The 18,481-nt window shown below is 46.9% G+C and overlaps 9 protein-coding genes across 9 annotated transcripts; 5 read left to right on the forward strand and 4 right to left on the reverse strand.

The window, feature by feature from the left end:
* Positions 1–228: 228 nt before the first annotated feature.
* Positions 229–1,434, reverse strand: LY89DRAFT_644969 (uracil-DNA glycosylase-like protein). The gene is made up of 2 exons (XM_018211853.1): positions 1,041–1,434; positions 229–974 (listed from the first exon to the last, which is right to left on the reverse strand). Exons 1-2 carry the CDS (start codon positions 1,306–1,308, stop codon positions 343–345), a joined length of 900 nt encoding a protein of 299 aa, XP_018071817.1. The 5' UTR covers positions 1,309–1,434; the 3' UTR covers positions 229–342.
* A 101-nt stretch (positions 1,435–1,535) lies between these two features.
* On the forward strand, positions 1,536–2,418 carry LY89DRAFT_644970 (ubiquitin-conjugating enzyme). Its single transcript, XM_018211854.1, has 2 exons — positions 1,536–1,886; positions 1,969–2,418. Exons 1-2 carry the CDS (start codon positions 1,640–1,642, stop codon positions 2,220–2,222), a joined length of 501 nt encoding a protein of 166 aa, XP_018071818.1. The 5' UTR covers positions 1,536–1,639; the 3' UTR covers positions 2,223–2,418.
* Positions 2,419–2,782: 364 nt separating this feature from the next.
* On the reverse strand, positions 2,783–4,548 carry LY89DRAFT_615589 (DNA topoisomerase IV, alpha subunit). Its single transcript, XM_018210731.1, has 7 exons — positions 4,034–4,548; positions 3,916–3,982; positions 3,701–3,809; positions 3,558–3,644; positions 3,428–3,508; positions 3,312–3,383; positions 2,783–3,262 (listed from the first exon to the last, which is right to left on the reverse strand). The coding sequence occupies exons 1-7, from the start codon at positions 4,431–4,433 to the stop codon at positions 2,792–2,794; spliced, it is 1,287 nt and encodes a 428-aa protein (XP_018071819.1). The 5' UTR covers positions 4,434–4,548; the 3' UTR covers positions 2,783–2,791.
* A 293-nt stretch (positions 4,549–4,841) lies between these two features.
* On the forward strand, positions 4,842–7,183 carry LY89DRAFT_584828 (oxidosqualene:lanosterol cyclase-like protein; the record flags this gene model as incomplete). Its single annotated transcript, XM_018209292.1, has 3 exons — positions 4,842–5,087; positions 5,132–6,844; positions 6,893–7,183. The coding sequence occupies 3 exons, from the start codon at positions 4,842–4,844 to the stop codon at positions 7,181–7,183; spliced, it is 2,250 nt and encodes a 749-aa protein (XP_018071820.1).
* A 363-nt stretch (positions 7,184–7,546) lies between these two features.
* LY89DRAFT_718163 (SGS-domain-containing protein) lies at positions 7,547–9,009 on the forward strand. Its single transcript, XM_018218397.1, has 2 exons — positions 7,547–8,283; positions 8,332–9,009. Exons 1-2 carry the CDS (start codon positions 7,645–7,647, stop codon positions 8,845–8,847), a joined length of 1,155 nt encoding a protein of 384 aa, XP_018071821.1. The 5' UTR covers positions 7,547–7,644; the 3' UTR covers positions 8,848–9,009.
* Positions 9,010–9,598: 589 nt separating this feature from the next.
* LY89DRAFT_733318 (uncharacterized protein) lies at positions 9,599–11,832 on the forward strand (the record flags this gene model as incomplete). Its single annotated transcript, XM_018219783.1, has 2 exons — positions 9,599–10,367; positions 10,415–11,832. 2 exons carry the CDS (start codon positions 9,599–9,601, stop codon positions 11,830–11,832), a joined length of 2,187 nt encoding a protein of 728 aa, XP_018071822.1.
* A 228-nt stretch (positions 11,833–12,060) lies between these two features.
* LY89DRAFT_54114 (uncharacterized protein) lies at positions 12,061–12,776 on the reverse strand. The gene has a single exon (XM_018208178.1). It carries the CDS (start codon positions 12,648–12,650, stop codon positions 12,288–12,290), a length of 363 nt encoding a protein of 120 aa, XP_018071823.1. The 5' UTR covers positions 12,651–12,776; the 3' UTR covers positions 12,061–12,287.
* A 781-nt stretch (positions 12,777–13,557) lies between these two features.
* On the forward strand, positions 13,558–15,069 carry LY89DRAFT_615594 (uncharacterized protein). Its single transcript, XM_018210732.1, has 5 exons — positions 13,558–13,676; positions 13,790–14,100; positions 14,156–14,465; positions 14,541–14,590; positions 14,642–15,069. Exons 2-5 carry the CDS (start codon positions 13,917–13,919, stop codon positions 14,908–14,910), a joined length of 813 nt encoding a protein of 270 aa, XP_018071824.1. The 5' UTR covers positions 13,558–13,676; positions 13,790–13,916; the 3' UTR covers positions 14,911–15,069.
* A 1,332-nt stretch (positions 15,070–16,401) lies between these two features.
* Positions 16,402–18,461, reverse strand: LY89DRAFT_584830 (uncharacterized protein; the record flags this gene model as incomplete). Its single annotated transcript, XM_018209293.1, has 5 exons — positions 16,402–17,071; positions 17,132–17,265; positions 17,311–17,798; positions 17,847–17,921; positions 17,969–18,461. 5 exons carry the CDS (start codon positions 18,459–18,461, stop codon positions 16,402–16,404), a joined length of 1,860 nt encoding a protein of 619 aa, XP_018071825.1.
* Positions 18,462–18,481: the final 20 nt, after the last annotated feature.

Genomic DNA, 18,481 nt, shown 5'->3' on the forward strand with positions numbered 1-18,481 from the left:
TGTGTCCTCTATTGCTTGCTACCATGGAGAATGAGGCGATGTAGCAGTTTTGATTAGCGGTGCAAGCGGATTGATATTTCTTGTAATTGTACTATGTTTTGACTTGGGACGAAAATTTAAGAGAGACTGATCAGTCAGTAAATACTCTGAACAAACCTGACTTGCAGCAGGGCATCTTTTAATCACATTAATAAGCTTTTGGAAGACTGGAGTATTGTTCGATGAAGTGGCAAAAGGGCTAAAGTCTCTTTCAAGCTGTGAATTATCCAAATGTTTGAAGCCAGTCAGACTTCAGCTTTTCCTACTATTCTTACACTTCGACTCATCTTTTCTCCATGATGACTATGAAGCCTTTCTTTGACTAGCAATCATCTGCTCCGGCTTCATGCCTCCATCTTTCAACACACCTGCCTTCTTCAACGTATCAACCGTCTTCTGAATCACACTTAAATCCACGCCTTTGGTCCCACTTGTAAACTTTACAGTCTTCATCCATTCCCTGGCATCAGCCTCGCTATAGTCCAACTTCGTGCTGATATACTTGACAGCTTCTTCTTTATTCCCACCAAAATATCTCACTCCCTTGTCTAGTTTCTCGAACATCTCTTCTAACCTTGCATCGTTCTCCTTGATTGACGTACTAGCAACAATCTTCCAACTCGACCATGGCGTGTATATTTCTCCAACTTTCTTGATCTCTCCATTGTCGTAGTATCGTTTCGACGTGAAATGTTCCCACATGAAGAAGTCGGCCGTACTGTCGTTCACGGCATTCCGGAGTTTCTCGAAGGTTTGGAGAGGGATGAATTCGAACGGTTGTGTAGAAGGATCGGAGGAAAGCCAGCCTTGTTGATCTGCCAAGACAAATCCCATCACGTAGGATCCCGAACCTATCCTAGAGACTCCAATTTTGCCATTCTTCAAATCTGCTATGCTGTTGATGTCTCGTTTTGCTCCTGTGGAAATAGCCCAACCTGTCCGGATTTCTCGTTAGTAGGTAACAGGGAGAGAGAAGGGCAATGGCCGGAGATGAGACATACATAGAGGTGTCTCAACATATGTGCCAACGATCTTGTATCCTCCATCTCCTTCCACTTCATCCTTTCCCAACCCAGCTACCCATCCTTCAGTAAGTCCAATTCCAATATCAATCTCACCAGCCCGAAGAGAAGTAATCATATGTCCCGTGCCAGACGGGAATGCAATGAGTTCTCCCTCCAAGCCGAAATGCTTCTGTGCAAAATATAGCGGGGTAGAAAAGTGCTCAGGTACATAACCGATGCGGAGGGGTTTATCAGATGAAGCCATTATGAATGCCACTGATTAGGAATTTTAGAATGAAGAACGTGAACAGAGCAATTGTGGAACGTTGCAACAAAGAAAAGTTTGATTCTCTTTAAGCTTACACAGATGTGGGAACATGAAGTCTGAGGATGATACATCTGGACCTGGGCAGTGAGGGGTGATTATTCACGGCAAAAGCGGCCGCACACTAAAAACTGGGTCAAGGGACTTTCCCAAAGATGATAACGACACTTTGACATTCACAACAAATTTTTCCAAACCACAACTGAATAGGATTTGAGCATACTACTCCTACATTCATCTTACGCCCTCGAATCTTTTCATCGACTTAAAAATGGCGTCAACGACAGCACAAAGACGATTGTTGCAAGAATACCGAGCGCTGACCAATAATCCACCAGAAGGAATCACTGCTGGACCAGTTTCCGAAGACGATATGCTGTACTGGGAGGCTTTGATTCAAGGTCCAGAAGGCACGCCATTCGAGGGAGGCATATTTCCTGCGGAGTTGAAGTTCCCGAAAGACTATCCGCTTGCGCCGCCAACCATGAGGTTTCTAGGGGAAGTTTGGCATCCAAATGGTAGGTCGTGTGCTCTTGTCTTAGAATTACAGTATCACCTATGCCCGCGATTGAAGGACAGGACTAATGTATGATATAATAGTGTATCCTAGCGGTCTTGTCTGCATCTCCATCCTCCACGCCCCTGGCGACGACCCAAATCATTACGAGCATGCTTCCGAACGATGGTCGCCAATCCAGTCGGTGGAGAAGATACTGATATCGGTCATGAGCATGCTGGCGGAACCGAACGATGAGAGTCCGGCGAATGTGGAGGCTGCGAAGATGTGGCGAGAACAGAGACCGGAGTACGAGAAGAGAGTCAGAGAAGGGTGCAGACGAATGCTAGGACTATGACCTGTAGTCAGGACATTGTTTACCAATCAGCGGACAGGGCAGCATATGAGAGACGACTCAGTTCGATACCAGATAAGGCATGCTTCTGGTGGTGGAACATAGCCATGAGGCGGCAGATGAATCATAGGCTTTGGCATATGCAGATGGAGCGCTGGCGTTAAGAATGGCATGAAAATACATTATGGATTGAAAGTACGTTCGGCTCAGTTCTCAGCTTCCATGCATATATGTGATCTTCTTGTGTCACTGGGTTCTGGGTGATCTATATGGCTGCAATTCCACTTGTTCGCGCCGACTTTCTCTTTCCAACTAGAACAATTTCGTTTGCTTCTTCCTTATCTATACGTGCTTTTAATTTTCCTCCCGTGTTCTGCCCCCGTTCGGTCGTTTGTTACTGCTCTCATTATCAAGGAGACAGATACGTCCTTTCAAGAATGCTATTGGATACGGAAATGTGAACAGTGTTAGCTGGTTACCTACGACCAGTATGAGAAACAAGGTGTATAGTGCTGTCTCCTCCAATCATCGTTCAGTGAGAGGGGCAGTCGTATTGGAAATGACTCTTTAATTTATTCTGGTTGTGACATAGAGATATCTCCATCTGCATCATACACAGCTTCCGACAGCTTCCTGTCTAACCATATACTCAGCTTATCTTCATTGCCTAAAATCTGAATCTCCGCTTTCATATTGAGCATCAACATCATCTGAAGCTCTCTCCGCCATTCTTGGTCCCCTGTCTCCACATCTTGTCTCGCTAGCATTTTCTTGGCAATATTTCTATCCCTCTTGGTGAGACTGAGAAGACCCTGAACGCTGTCATCTGTTGTGAAATCCAAGCTTCGAATACCAAGCCAATGTAGTGATGGAACGGCAACATTTTTCTCGTGGGCTAGAGCTTTGGATCCGTGCTTATAGGTCGACATTATGCCTATGCCATCAGGGTCGAAGTCTACAAGAGCATATATGGGAATTCGTGGGAAACGGGTGGCTAGAAAATGGAGAAATTGCCGTGTTTGGATGTCGGGATAACCTTTTGCCTACAATGAATCAGACATTTCATCGATTTGATATGGTAGATTGTCTTACGGTAATCAAGATACCATTTCCCGCTATACAATTTTGCCAATATCTGCATGCTGCAAGGGATCGGAAGGTGGCCTAGAAAATTAGCTGAGGCTCCTGGAGAAAACGTTTGAACCCACCTCTTTCTCAACAACTACAATCCACCGCGTTCCCCCTAGATATACATCCTCTAAATCATCGGACTTTGGAATCAATATGCCCTGCCATTTGATTAGCAAATATGTTGATTACGGGGATATGAAGGCGGACCTCTGGCTCAGACCAATACTCAATTCTATGACCGCCCCTTTTTGTGACACTGAGGTTTCCTATCATTAAGCCCTTTGCTGCTGCGGCCTAGAAGCTCGTACTCAGTTCTCATGTCCATGAAAAAATAATAGAAGCAAACTTACCACATTCAACGCATCTCTATTGATACCAAATGTATATGCAATGTCATCCACGTATCGATCAACAATCGACTGTTTGGTGAATAGTTCTGACTCTCGATAATAAATATCTCTACACATCACCGTGTTAGCATCATAGTGTTTCCCGAGCTGAAAGCATTGTGCTGAGCTCCCGGTCCCAGGCTAAGTAGTGACATGGATTGGCGGCAGACAACAACCTTTTGGTGGTGACAACTCCAGATATCAAAGCTTCGTGGGACAATTCTAATATACGACAAAGAACAGCTGTATTCGAGTTAGCAAATTTCTTCCACAAGACCAGATGCTAAGACTTACTAAATCTCCAGGCTTCAATTGGACATTTACTTGGAAACTTGATCTTCCGCAGGTGAGATTTCTTCGGTCGAGTCCCATCAACCCCATTTTGTACAGCAGTCTCTTTCCAGGTTGTTCTGCTCTTCAGCTGGATCTCGAGCTCTTTCCTGCCGCTGAGGATACAGTCCGCAATGGACTCGAAGACCACTTCAATCTTGGTTATCACAGATTGGTGAGCATCGGCAGCTGGTACCGAGAGTGCGGACACATCAGGCTCAGATATTTCTGTATGAAGAAGGTTCTCGTGCAGGAACTCTGAAGGTTCCTCTGTAATCAGTGTGCTAGGTAAGTGTGGAAGCACGTTTGGTAACAAAAGCAGTTGATTCTCTTCTGGGGTATCAGACAAGAGGTCGATGTCCATTGAGCAGTTGATCTGACAATCTCATGCCCCATTCTCGATGCTGCATAGTCGTGGAGATTGAAGTCTGAAGGGCTTCGAGGAAATGTGAAGCTGTTGATATTTAATCCCCTGCAATACAGTATGCATGTCAGAGGTTCAGTCCTTAGCTTCGAGATCTTCCCGTGTGCCTGCGCCCAACCCCTGCAGGCGCTAGACCTAATGAAAAATGCACTTGGGCCAGTGCTAAAATGTCTCGGGAACCACGAGACCATCGCTCCCGCTTCCCCAGAAGCTAATCGACTCGTCCCCTGAATAATGCCTTCCTTTCAATCTGAAGGGCTTGGGGGGGACGCATTGATATCTCACTTTGTTCCTGCGGCCAATTGGACGCACGCGCCGTTTGCCAACTCTGAGAAACAATCTATCAAGATGGTCGCCAGCAACGACAAGCAAGTTTCTGTCACCGCCAGACAGCAAAAGAAACGACCAATTGACGCTTCAGTGAGTGAAGTACCAGAGACGAAAAAGCCAAAACTATCAGAGCGTACCGATCATGCTCGCTGGCGCTTGTTGGATGAGAAAGGCAGGCAGACCTGGCATTATCTCGAGGAGGACGAAGAAGTGAAGGAATGGCCTCAATCCAAGGCCGACAAGTATTTTCTTGGTCTGCCATTGGTATGCGACTATCATTTCATCACGGAGTGTACTGACGCGTGTAGGAACTTCCTGACTTGTCATCTGCAAAAACCCCCCTCGATTCGGTCAAGAATGGATTGGAATTCTTTCAACATCTGCAACTCCCTCCTGGCAATTGGGGCTGCGAATATGGTGGACCAATGTTTCTGCTACCGGGCTTTGTCATAGCTTGGTATGTCACAGAGACAGAAATACCAGATTCCATTGCCATCGAAATGAAGAATTACATTTTCGCCAGAGCCGAACCTGAGGACGGAGGGTGGGGACTTCATATTGAGGGCGAGAGTACAGTTTTCGGGACTGCAATGAACTATACGGCTTTACGGATTCTGGGCGTTAGTGAGGAAGATCCACGCATGATCAAGGCCAGAGGCACATTGCACAAGATGGGCGGAGCGAAATGCGGCCCTCACTGGGCGAAATTCTGGCTGAGCGTGCTTGGTGTCTGCAAATGGGACATTGTGAATCCGGTCCCGCCCGAGTTCTGGCTTTTGCCTGATTGGATGCCAATGGCACCATGGCGCTGGTGGATTCACATGCGAATGGTCTATCTCCCCATGTCCTTCATCTGGTCTAAACGATGGACGTACAAGGAAACCCCGCTGGTGCGACAACTGCGACAGGAGCTTTTCGCAGAGCCATATGAGTCAATTGAATGGACAAGCCATCGAAATAGCATAAGCGAGAAGGATAACTATCATCCAAAGTCATGGGTCTTACGGGCTGCGAATTGGTTTCTCATAAACATTCACATACCCTTTACCAGGACCAACGCGTTAGTGAAAGTGGCCGAAGATTGGTGTTGGGACATGATAAAGATGGAAGACAAGAACACAGATTACTCTGATCTTGCTCCAGTCAATGCTCCCATGAATTTTCTTGCTTGCTATATCCAGGAGGGCCCAAAAGCATACTCGGTGCAACGTCACCGCGACCGACTAGCAGATTACCTCTGGATGAAGGACGAAGGTATGTTAGTAAATGGCACCAATGGGGTTCAATGTTGGGATACTTCATTCCTTATTCAAGCTGTCATGGATGCTGGACTGGCTGAGGATCCAAAATGGAGACCAATGCTCACTCGAGGGCTGGAATTTCTTGAAGATCAACAGATGCGCGAGAATGTCGATGACCAAGCCAAATGCTACAGACAACAGCGCAAAGGCGGATGGGCATTCAGTAATAAGGACCAAGGATATGCTGTCAGTGATTGCATTTCTGAGGCTCTGAAAGCTGTCTTGCTCCTTCAGCGAACACCAGGATACCCTACACTTCTCGATGACCAGCGAATATTTGATGCCATCGATACACTACTGACATATCAGAACCCGTCCGGTGGATGTGCCTCATATGAGCCTACTCGTGGCTCTGAGTATTTGGAAGTATTCAATGCTGCCGAAGTCTTCGGCAGAATTATGATCGAGTATGATTACCCAGAATGTACCACCGCTGTTGTAACGGCTCTGTCTTTGTTCACGAAGTACTACCCGGATTATCGGACGGAACATATCAAAGTCTTCAAGGAAAGAGCAGTGGGTTACATCCGAAATGCTCAGAAGCCTGATGGAAGCTGGTATGGGAGTTGGGGAATCTGCTTCACCTACGCTGGAATGTTTGCCCTTGAAAGTCTCGCCAGTATCGGAGAGTTTTACGAAAATAGCAAGCACTCCAAGGACGGTTGCGATTTTCTGATCTCGAAACAAAGGGCAGATGGTGGCTGGTCCGAGAGCTATCGGGTGAGTATTCTTCCGAGGAGTTTAGACAACTGCTAATATCATTTACAGTCATGCGAGACAAACACCTATGTTGAGCATCCAACAGGTTCGCAGGTTGTCATGACTGCTTGGGTGGTCATCGCTTTGCTTGAGGCTCACTATCCAGACCGTGCCCCTATCGAGAAAGGTCTGAAATTGATCATGAGTAGGCAGCAATCCAATGGAGAGTGGCTGCAAGAGGCTATAGAAGGCGTTTTCAACAAGAGCTGCATGATTTCATACCCGAACTACAAGTTCATTTTCCCGATTAAGGCTTTGGGCATGTTTGCCAAACGGTATGGAGATGTAGCTTTGGTATGACATGGGCATGGAGCATGGACTGAGATAACGAGACCACTGGAGTTTATATATTATTAATCCATAATGTAATGACAAACAATGATCATAACAAGCTCGATCGCTTCAAGTAGATTGTTCTCACAGTTTCTCATGGTGGCACTCGAGTGAAGATGTGAAGACTTTCCAACACACTCCATTTCTATAACCTTCACATCATGCTGGATACGTATTTTAAAGTCTACCTAGATAGTATACGATTCTTAATGTCTCAAATAAATGATTCGACGAAGCAATTCACTTATCGAAGTTCACGTGAGTACCCCGCAGCCTTGGAAATAGTCGAGGCGAGGCTGTGGTTTCTTCTGCCTAACTAATTTTTCTGGGAGCTGCAATTCACAAAAGCCAACAACTCCTCGCACAAAGTTTCCCAACCTATACAATACCAACAACTCCGAACTCAATACTCACGATCGTTGACTATCATGGCGGAGGTCGGTTTCGCAAATAAAGGCCAGGCTGCTATCCAAGCCGGAGACTATGCCACTGCTATCAACTACCTCACGCAAGCTATCCAGATCTCCAAGTCACCGCTCTGGTTGACTTGGCGTGCGACTGCCTACCAGCGAACGAAACAGTACGAGCTCGCCCTTGCAGATGGTGACAATGCTGTCCTCGCAGCTATCAAGCGTTCGAAGCGTGACTTGATCGCAAACGCTCACTTTCGACGTGCAGTTGCCTTGCATGGACTGAAACGATACGGCGATGCGAGGATGTGCCTCCATTGGGTCAAGGAATATAACGAGAAGGAGAAGGGCTTGACTATCTGGCTTGCTAAGATCAAGACCGACTACGACAATGCGGGTGGTGACGAGGCGGAATGTAATCAGGTCACGGTGAAGAAGGTCCCAGACGAGGTCGAGGATGTCTCGAAAGACACCAAACCGGCCGCAAAGGAGAAGGTAGAAGCTCCAGCAGTTGCTGCCATACCTGTTGCACCGGCACAGACTCCAAAAGAGAAGATCAGACATGAGTGGTATCAGTCTCCAACTACTATTACCATTGAGATCTTCGCCAAAGGTGTACCAAAGGAAAATACTGAAGTCAAGATTGAAGCTGGAAGTGTAGGTATTCCCTCTCTGCTACTGTTTTTAATCGCTAACAATTTGTAGCTCGAAGTCAGCTTCCCGCTTTCCGCCACGGACAGCACATTTGATTACACAATCGATCCATTCTTCTCAAAAGTCGATGTCTCTAAGTCGAGCCACCGGATCACACCCCACAAGATTGAGATCGTCCTCCACAAGTCTACACCGGGTCTCAAATGGTCTGCGTTGGAAGGTACCGATTTAATCCCCAGCGAACCCGTGAAGGAGGACACAAAGGCGGCTGTTCAATTGCCAAAGCAAGAGACTGCGCCGGTCTATCCCACGTCCTCGAAGTCTGGACCCAAGAATTGGGACAAGCTGATGGGTGAAGAAGATGATGATGATGGAGAAGGCGAGGATGTGGACCGTTTCTTTAAGAAACTTTACAAAGGCGCCGATCCTGATACTAGACGGGCTATGATGAAGAGTTACCAAGAGAGCAACGGTACTTCTTTGAGTACGAACTGGTCAGATGTCGGAAGCAAGACTTTTGAGACAAGCCCACCAGACGGATTGGAGGCGAAGAAGTGGGAGTCTTAGGCTTTCAAAACTCTCGGGTCATGGCGACGGATATTTTGCAGCATTGCAGGGGCGTTTTTGAGCTACCTTTTACGAAGTTAATGACACAGGTAGCGACCATCTAGCAGGCGTACAAAAGTATGAGAGATACCTGACTGAAACGCATTTCTTTTGAAAGTCCACTGACAGATAAGTATCTCAAACATATGTTTCTCTGTACGAGCCGTTCTTTACCCCTCTTTGCTCCGGAGTCGAAGCAATACGTTTATTCTCATCCTGTTTACAACGCTGTATTTCCGGCACGCAGCACGGTTCTTTGCGTTACTATATCGTGCTTAATTGGAACGAGAGCTCATTAAAAGGCAGGTTCCGGATCTACGTCTTGTCAGGTACAGAACCATTTGTATTCCGGCTAAATATGTGCCAAGCTTTCCCAACATTCGTCGTCGAGATCAGCCTCATCTTGATTGAGGGAAAATTCGAGGGATCAGCCGCGCGTTACCGAACCATTGTTGATTTACCCCACGAAATATGGAGCAAAACATCCCACTTTATCCAATCCTCTGAGTCGGGATTGAATTTTTTTCGTTTTCTGTTTTGTTCACGATGAGGGGTTCTGATCTACTTCACGTCATTGAGGTTCTTACCTAAACGAGAGGGAACATCCTTCCGATTCTGTTGTATTCATAACTACATCACGCTCATTTCTCGTTTCTTGTTTCTTGACATTCTTTTATGATATAGTAGCCAGAGAAGAATCACCGATACGAAGATGAGATCACGAGGTCTATCAGCTGCCTCTGCAGCTGTACTCTGCTTCGTCGACTTGGCAGGAACCAGCGCAATCCCATCTACGACTCCGGTGCCGATTCTTATTACTGCGAATGGCCAAGCAATCGTGAACAACATCGCAGTCCTCGTCGGCAATACAAACACCAGTCTCACTCCAATTACATCCAGCACCGAGGGCGTCGAGTTATCATGGCAACCATTGAAGAACCATGTGATTAAGATTGAGGTGGAAACCAATTACACTTTTGTTGGAGCCCAGTTCACTATTCCGGAGGAAGACAAATTTTTCGGGGTATGGGAGTATCCGTTCAATGGCCAGCTTGATAATTCGAATGCGTCATTTGAAGACATTGGTGTTGGCAATGAGGATGGCATCAATTGGTCAAATGCCAGAGCGCCATTCTTTATCACCACTGCTGGTTACGGCGTGTATACGGACACTCTTTCAATCGGATCTTACGACTTCAGTTCTCCGAATATGGCACGATTTGTTTTCAACTCCAGCAGTTTAGTCTACTACATCATTCTACCAAAGACGGAGGGTGACTTTAAGTCCATCATCAAGGAATACACAGCTCTAAGTGCGAGAATCGAGATGCCACCAGATTCCGCTTATGGACCGAATTTCTGGTCAGACGATTTCGAGCAGGATTTTCATGGAAATGCCACCAATGCGCAGGAGAACTACTTCGATGTTATTGATCATCTAGCTGCCAACCAGATTCGAGCTACCAGCATGTTTGCGGATAGTAAGTGCTCTCTACTTTCAGGCGAATTATCTACTAACATCACCAAGGACCATATGGAACAGGAAACTCTTCTTTCGGCAACTTCGACTTTGATCCACAGTTCTATCCCACGCCCAAGAAGTTCATTTCGGATCTCTCTGCAGCAGGGTTTGATTTCCAGGTCTGGGTAGCTAACCGGGGCTTCCTCAACACGGAACTTTACAATGCATCCGTTGCAAATGACTGGCTCTTCCCGGGCATCTCGCCAATCCAGTTTCTAGGCCCTGCGCTCAATCTCTCAATTCCAGCTGCTTACGATTATTTCAAATTGCATCTAAAGAACTTTACAGATCTCGGAGTGAAGGGATTCAAGATCGACAGGGGTGAGGAGGGAGAGCTGCCAGACTATGAACAGAATCTCCAAAATACACTCTTCGAACAGTTATGCCATGAAGTCATGGTTGAAGCTTGGGGATTAGGAAATTACTACTCTTTTGCTCGATCGGCGGTTGATCGTGCACGATCTTTGACTGGAGTCTGGAACGGAGATTCGCACTCCAACTTCACTGGCTTGCAATACACTGTTACATCAGGTATCCGAGCAGGACTGTTAGGCTTCAGTATGTGGGGAAGTGATACTGGTGGCTATGTTCGAGACACAAATTCACCAACAGAAGAGCTGTGGGCAAGGTGGATGTGGTTCAGTGCTTTCAGTCCCGTGTTTGAGATCATGGTTGGCACTGGACACACACCTTGGTACGCTCCTTATACTTCGAGATTGGTGTCTATCTTAAAGACTACGGCAAATTTGCATGTCGCATTGGTGCCGTATATCAGAACTTACACCTACAAAGCGACACAGACAGGACTTCCCGTCATCAGAGCCTTGTGGCTGGAGTATCCGGACGAGATGGAGACCGTGAGAGATATCAAGGATCAGTATATATTTGGAGAGGAGTTCTTGGTCGCTCCAATCGTCAACGGTGGAAACTCAAGGTCTGTATACTTTCCTGGAGAGAAGAAGTGGCTCAACTACCTCTCTCGAACGTCAACCCCACAAGTCTACCAAGGTGGAAAGACGATTTCCAACATCACCGCAACAATCGAAGACATGCCCGTATATGTCAAAGAAGGAGCCATCATCCCAACAGGCGATCTTCATCAAAATAACGCGAAATGGGATAAAGATTGGCAGCCTGTTTTAAACTTCGAGCTATTCCCTAGCTTCGATGTTGATAATTCAACATTCAGCTACTTCAGCAAAGAGACAAACAAGACGGTCATAATCCAGATGACCGTGGACAGCGACGAAGGGAGTGGGAACGTGACAATCACGAGTGGGGACTTTGGGGGTCTGGAAAAAGCTTGGAATGTGACGAGCATTGGTCAACTCTGGGTTTATGTTGCCGGTACTATACAAAAGCTTGCTATACCTGTAAGTGGTGGAATATCGGGTGTGACTATGGAGAAGAGTATTTGGGACTGAGGTGATGCAAATGAGTGCAGGTTTTGGTAGATAAAGAGCTTCAACTGGCTCAAGTATTTTGGTGGGGCCTTGCTGGCAAGTATTCAAGATCGACTTATATTGTCTTATTGAGACTTGTAGCTAGCATGGTCTGTTATTTACTTGATGAGTTTAGCTTTATGGTAGTATCATAATTCAAGCAACACACCTTCTCCAGATCATCTGACTTGCACAACACCATACTACTCTATCTTGTCTCTTCTGAAAATAGTCAACATCTCAGCTTGTATTGGCGCTCTTAGAGTAACAATAAAGCTACACCTTCTAGGTTCACTCCATTTCCATCCCACCATCTTGTTCATTCATCCGCAATTCCTCCCAAAATCCCGAGACACTCCTTAATAACCATCTCCATCCTTTCATGACACAATTTACAATCCATACCCCACCTCTCCCCATCCCAACACCGACTCCCTTCACCACCCCGCGAACCCGCCTCCCTGCCTCCCTGCCTCCAAAAGCGTCTTCCAAGCCTCGATATTCTTTTCATCAAACCACCTCCCAATTTTCTTGAACCAATCCATTTTATAATGATCAATACAAGGCCGAAAACCCAGCCGCCCGAGGAAAAACGGGAACCCAAGAATCAGAAGAATTAAAACAGCTATTTCTTTTGTGATTGCATAATTGGCGGCACGCGACACGCTGAATAGGCACGAAGAGAGGAAGACGAGGAGGATCCAGCCGAGGCCAACTGAGAGCCCGATTATCAGGCCAGCGCGGTGGGTGGTGACAGGAAAGCCGCCGCAGTCGGTGCCGTAGCAGCTTCCGCCGCCCATGATGAGGACGATTTTTGAGTGTTATCAAGAAAACGATTTTGGATAGAGGAGGGGTTATGGGTTTATGAGGGGTATGAGTCGAGTGAGACAATTATGTCTCTAGCGAGGAATATAATTCGCTTGTTCGGAGACGTGAGGTGGTTCCATTTCCTACCTCTCCGATATCTCCTTATCATCACAACCTCATCTAGTTAATTAACCCAGCATGAGTAGTCAGAGATAAGCGATGTATATGCAAGCAGTTGGTAGCATAAGCTGGATCAATAGCCTATTTGCCGCTCCCAGCGTTATCGTGCGTTTTTCTGCCCGAGAAACGTGCGTCATGTGATATGTGAGGAGGAGGAGGAGGACAATGTTGTAAAGACTTTGGTCCTGGGTTGTCAGTAACAATTGGAACAGCGTGGAGGCGAGATGTATGGCGATGGTGGCGCTGTTGGAGTGGGCGATTGGGTGGTGGGGGAGAGTGAGGAAAAGGGAGATGGACAGGTGAGGCGAGGTAGTTTTGTCAAAGTGGAAGAAAGCTATACAGCAAAGAGAGAGGCAAAGAGGTATGAAACCCAATATTTGGATCAGGTTGGGATTAGTCTTGTTGAGAGTGCGTACATCCGTCCACCGCATGTGCGAATGTAAAATCTGAGAATATTTGGACAGATAAAGAAGATATAATAGACTATCCAAAGAACGCTTCTGGATCCTTCAACTATCAAAAAGACTTTGTATAGAAATCTAAAGCAACCCTCATGTCATGAGCCCTATACTAATCCTAGGTAGCTCAGGGGTATCGCTAAGCATTAGCGAAAGATCCGCGTATGAGCTAACCCCGGATAGTCATGTACCCGGAACCTTGAAAAGGCACAGCTCGATCGGACTAAATTTCAACGTCAGTTCATCTCTACTTTCGTCTCATCTTTTTTATTGTTGATATTGATCTAAATTCCGGCAATCTGGGAGACAAATTGCTGTTGTGTTGCGAAAGCTGGTGGCAGAACAACTACGACCGAGCCAACGGGAGCTTGTTCCCACCCAGTAAGTATTATCCTCCATCCTAACCCTTACCATTCAAGTCTACCCCAAACCTTCACTTTGAAGTCCAACTCCGCGTCCTCATCCAAACGGGATGACTTGACTAAAAACCCCAGTAGGCCAGCTAGCGCGCCAAGCAGTCTCCGAAACGTCTCAGGTTACACAACGAGACATCCCCTCGAATTTCCACCCAACACCATCCAATGTCATTTGAACCTCGTGTTCTCACATGATTCATCCCAAATGGCGTCAATAGCATCAGAGTTGCGCAGCGGGGCAACGCAACGACCCACGGACATGAGTCGGAAGATTCGGGTTATTGGTAGTGGGTTTGGACGCACGGGTACCATGTCACTCTCAGCGGCTCTAGAAAAGTTACTTGATGGAAAAGTCTACCACACTGGAACGATGATCTTTCAGGAAGAAGGTTAATTCTCTTTCTTCTTAACTTCGCGTTTCCTCGTGTGTTAACTTTTTTCTAGCAACGATGAGAAAATGGGGTCGACTCATGAACCCAGATTCCCCTCCAGAAGTCTCCAAGACTCTCCTGGGAGAGGTATTAGCTGGCTATGTTGGCATCACGGATACGTGCGGTGCAGCCATGACTCCGGAGCTAGTCGAGATGTACCCAGACGCAATCGTGATCTGCACTACTCGGGAGGAAGAAGCATGGTGGAAGAGCTGGTCTGATATGTCGGGCAACGCACCACCGGCTTGGGTCATGAAGATTATGTTCCTGCCCGTTCCTTGCTTTCGGTACTTCCCTGGATCGATTCATCAGATGTGGAGGAGGTGAGTTGGGCATTTCTGTTTTGGCATCACAGCAGCTTTGTACGAGAAAGGGGCACAGCTGACTTCTGATGAAAGGTTGAGCAAACTCTACGGCTTCGACAAAGTTCAACAACCGCAAGACAAAGGTATTGTTGAACTCCATTCTCCTAGGAGATTCTTTCGCTAACCAGGAACAGGTTACATTACCATCCATAACGAGTGGTTAAAAACAGTCGTTCCACCAGAGAGGCTGCATTTCTTCAGCGTGAAAGAAGGCTGGGGACCACTCTGCAAGATCCTTGATCTACCAGTCCCCGAAGAGCCATTCCCGAGAGCAAATGAGCAGGCTGCGATGACGGAGTTGAGTGAGCAGATTATGGTTCATGTGTACAAGGGCTGGGGATCGATCATTGGCGCTACGGTGGTTGGTATTGCGAGTATATGGCTGTATTTGAGGAATTTTTAGGTGTTCGCTCATACAAAAACATGGAGTTGAGCGTTAGATTGGAAAGATTTCTGGAAGCTACTTTCAATTTGGAAGAAATTGTCGAATTGAGTTCTCGAGAATAATAGCAAGTAGTATGTAGGAGTTTTGCAGTTCAATTTAATGTAAGCTTCGTAGTAGTGCAAGTTTCCCAATACGTGCCTTTGAGCCCTCTCTTCCTGTGCTGTTTCGGGAGTTCCCAGTCTAAGATAATGTTGCATGTGAGAATGTTTTTTTTTGGAGTAGTAAGCTTGGAGTCTTATAAGACAAGTGACATGTCAATGACTGTACAAGAAAGACCGAACTACAAGCTCGTCTGGAGACAAAGTAGTCTGGAGTCCACAAGGTTTTCAACACACTTTCACACAAGAAGCCCACCTGGCTGAAATCGCTGCTTGCTATCATTACAAAAGGCTTTTCCTTCTGGCGATTCAAGGACAGGATAAATGGTCTAGCAACTATTGTGAGGTTAACTCACTTGACCTGATATTCGACGTGATTTACGAACTACCCGCTATCTCAACCAACCTCCCTAAACCACCCACCAAAAGCCGACTCACTACCCACCGAAACACAAAACCTTATTCCTCATTCCCGAACAACAATCTCTCCCTAAATCTCTTACCCACCCCTCCAAGCTCCTGATCACTATTCTCACAAGCCCTATGTACAGTACGTACCCTGAAATAGCGTATATTTTATATATCATCTACAAATCCCAAACTCATAATTCCAGCGCTCTACTTCTCCACCTTTATTTGAGAGAAAAAAGGGGGGAAAAAGGCGTGCCTAATCCCCTTTCTGAACGCGATGAGACTACGACTTCTAGTGTGCTAGGAATACAGCAATAAATGAGATGGGAGGACTGAGAGTACGGCAGTGATTGCGCTGGTCACGCAATATTTCCCACCCGACCATAGCCTAACCTCTCACTCATCCCTCCCCTTCTATCCGCCCCATCTACTATCCTCCCCTCTCCGGCTACTAAACGTAAAAACAACTTCTCCAATCTACGGCTAATCCCGTCCTCCTCCACACACTTATTAATTATCTTAATCTTTCTTCCCTCATACAACTGACCCTTAAAAACTATCACAACTCTATACTTCTCACCACATTCCAATTTATTCACCTCAAAGAAGGACAACTCAACCTAAAACCGCTTCTAATTAGCAATATAAACAACCCTTTTCTCCCCTCCCGCCCTTCTCAAACAACATTCGTGCACAGCATAGCAAGATAGCAAAACACCAAGCCTTCACACACAGAGAAACTCAACCACAAGCAGAAGCGAACGAACCATAAATAGATAAATACCTATTTTGTGTATATATAACCCAGTATCAAAAACATCCATTCTATATTATATAAAAAAAAAGAACACCGCTCCCCTATCCATCTACCCATCCATCCGTCTATCTATATGTACCAACCACCCATTCCAAACCACAAAAAACAATCAATCAAGCACACCTAAGGTTTCCCCCCTTGGTAAGGATTCCACGTCGGCCCATTAATCAACGCCCCATAGTACGTCTGACTACTATCGGTCGGTGCGCCAGTGGTATCCGTCCAATCCGCCGAATTCCCCGCAGCGTTCCCTGATCTAGGGATATTCTGACTGTCGCACGCCGTCTTGTGACTATTGGGGATATACGGTTTGCGCGCGACCATCACATCGGGGGCCTCGATGAACGTCGCCGTCATGCCGGCTTCGACGTGGAATTCCGTGTGACAATGGAACAGCCAGACACCTGGGTTATTAGCGATGAAGCGAAGCGTGACGCCGACGCCGGGGTACACGACGACGGTGTCGCGGCGCATGGGGGCCGCGGGGATGGAGTCGAGGCCGGGCCATTGCGGCTCGTCGCCGGCGCGGTTGATGATCTGGAAGGTGTGGCCGTGTAAGTGGAAAGGGTGGGCGCGGGTGTCGTGGTTGTTTAGGTCGATCTCGATAACTTGGCCGAAGGGGAGGATTTGCGGGTTCACTTGGCCGTAGATGGCGGTATTCATTTGGTATTCCGATGGTGCGGTCAGGGCTGTGAAGAAGGTGGGGACGAGTTGCGAGAGGTAGGTTTGGCCGTTGACCATGGCGCGGTTGGAGCCCCAGTCATTGGTAGCGAAGTCAACTGTTAGGTAGGTGCTGGGAGGGGGTGTTAGGAGGGTTGGATTGGGTGGAATGGGTGGAATGGGAGGGGCTTACTATTGCACGTTGTCTGAGTCCCAGAGGGGTTGCTGATCCCAGGGGACGAGAACAGTGTCGGACCATGGTTGTGGGGTCAAGGTGAAGGGTGCTGGCATAGCCAAAGCAGAATTGTAGACGAGGAAAGCAGTACACTTCAACAATTAGCAGGATTTATGACCCTATAGAGGATGACTTACAGTAGGGTTCTGTCCAGCGGGTGTAACACTCTCGTCAAACATATCAGTCACGAACTGACTGACAATCGCAAAGTTCTCAGTCGCAGTCGGTAGAGCTTGAACCAAAACGGAATATCTCTGCGCAACAGCCACAAAGATTTGATCCGTCACATACGGCTGAGTGTATACACCGTCTGCTTCAATGATCGTCATGTTGTGTTGATCGAATTGGAGGAATTGTCCAGCGATAGCACCCATGTTGACGACATGGAACAAGTATGTCTTGCCAGGTGTGATGGCGAATTGTGCGTTTTGCGCTTCGTTGATCAGGGCGGAGTCTGGTACAGGCTCGGCACCACTTGTATTGTTTGCGGACAGGAAGTAGTTGATCAGGTAGGGCGCTTCGACGTGGTACACATCTGTGAGGGACAGGATATACTCCTCATCAATATTGCCATAGTTGTTCAATGCGTTGGCGTCTCTGATGACCACGGGACCACGGAAACCATCTTATGTATGTCAGTATGGAGAGGTCGTGAAGATGTACAGACACTTACCGATATATTGACCTCCAACATGTGCGTGATACCAATAGGTACCGGATTGGGCGAGCACATATTCGTAGACAAAAGCTATACTCGTTAGTCTTTAAACTACATGTCAGATGTTGTTAACTCACTTTCTCCAGGCCCAATGGGACATTGAGCAACCATAGCAGAACCGTCCTCAAATGTATTATTGGCATTGAACAATCCGTGCATATGGATAGACGTAGTCTCATTTCCAAGACCATTGTAAGCGTTGATTATGATAGTGTCTCCGATGTCAGCTAGAATTGGTGGAAGAGGCCATTCACCATTGACGCCAACAAAAGGTCTGCTGAAACCATCTGGTGAAGCATTGACCCACGTGATGTTCCAGTTGAAGGTCCTTCGGACGGGAATTGGATTGGTTGCTGTGCCTTTAACTATTGAAGTTGTGCTGGTCGAGCTGGTCTTGATGGTCGACGACGCTGTGGATGATCCTAATGATGATGAAGAGGAGGTAGTCACGTGCGAGGATGAGGAGGTTCCGCTGGATACAGGCGACGTAGATGACCCCTGGGTAGAACTGGTCGAGGACACGATAATTGATGATGATGAAGTTGTTGGAACAGCTCCTTGCTGGTACATATCAAGTCTTGAGTAAGGGA

This window comes from Mollisia scopiformis, assembly GCF_001500285.1.
Source record: "Mollisia scopiformis unplaced genomic scaffold LY89scaffold_11, whole genome shotgun sequence".
Classification (NCBI taxonomy): Eukaryota; Fungi; Ascomycota; class Leotiomycetes; order Helotiales; family Mollisiaceae; genus Mollisia; species Mollisia scopiformis.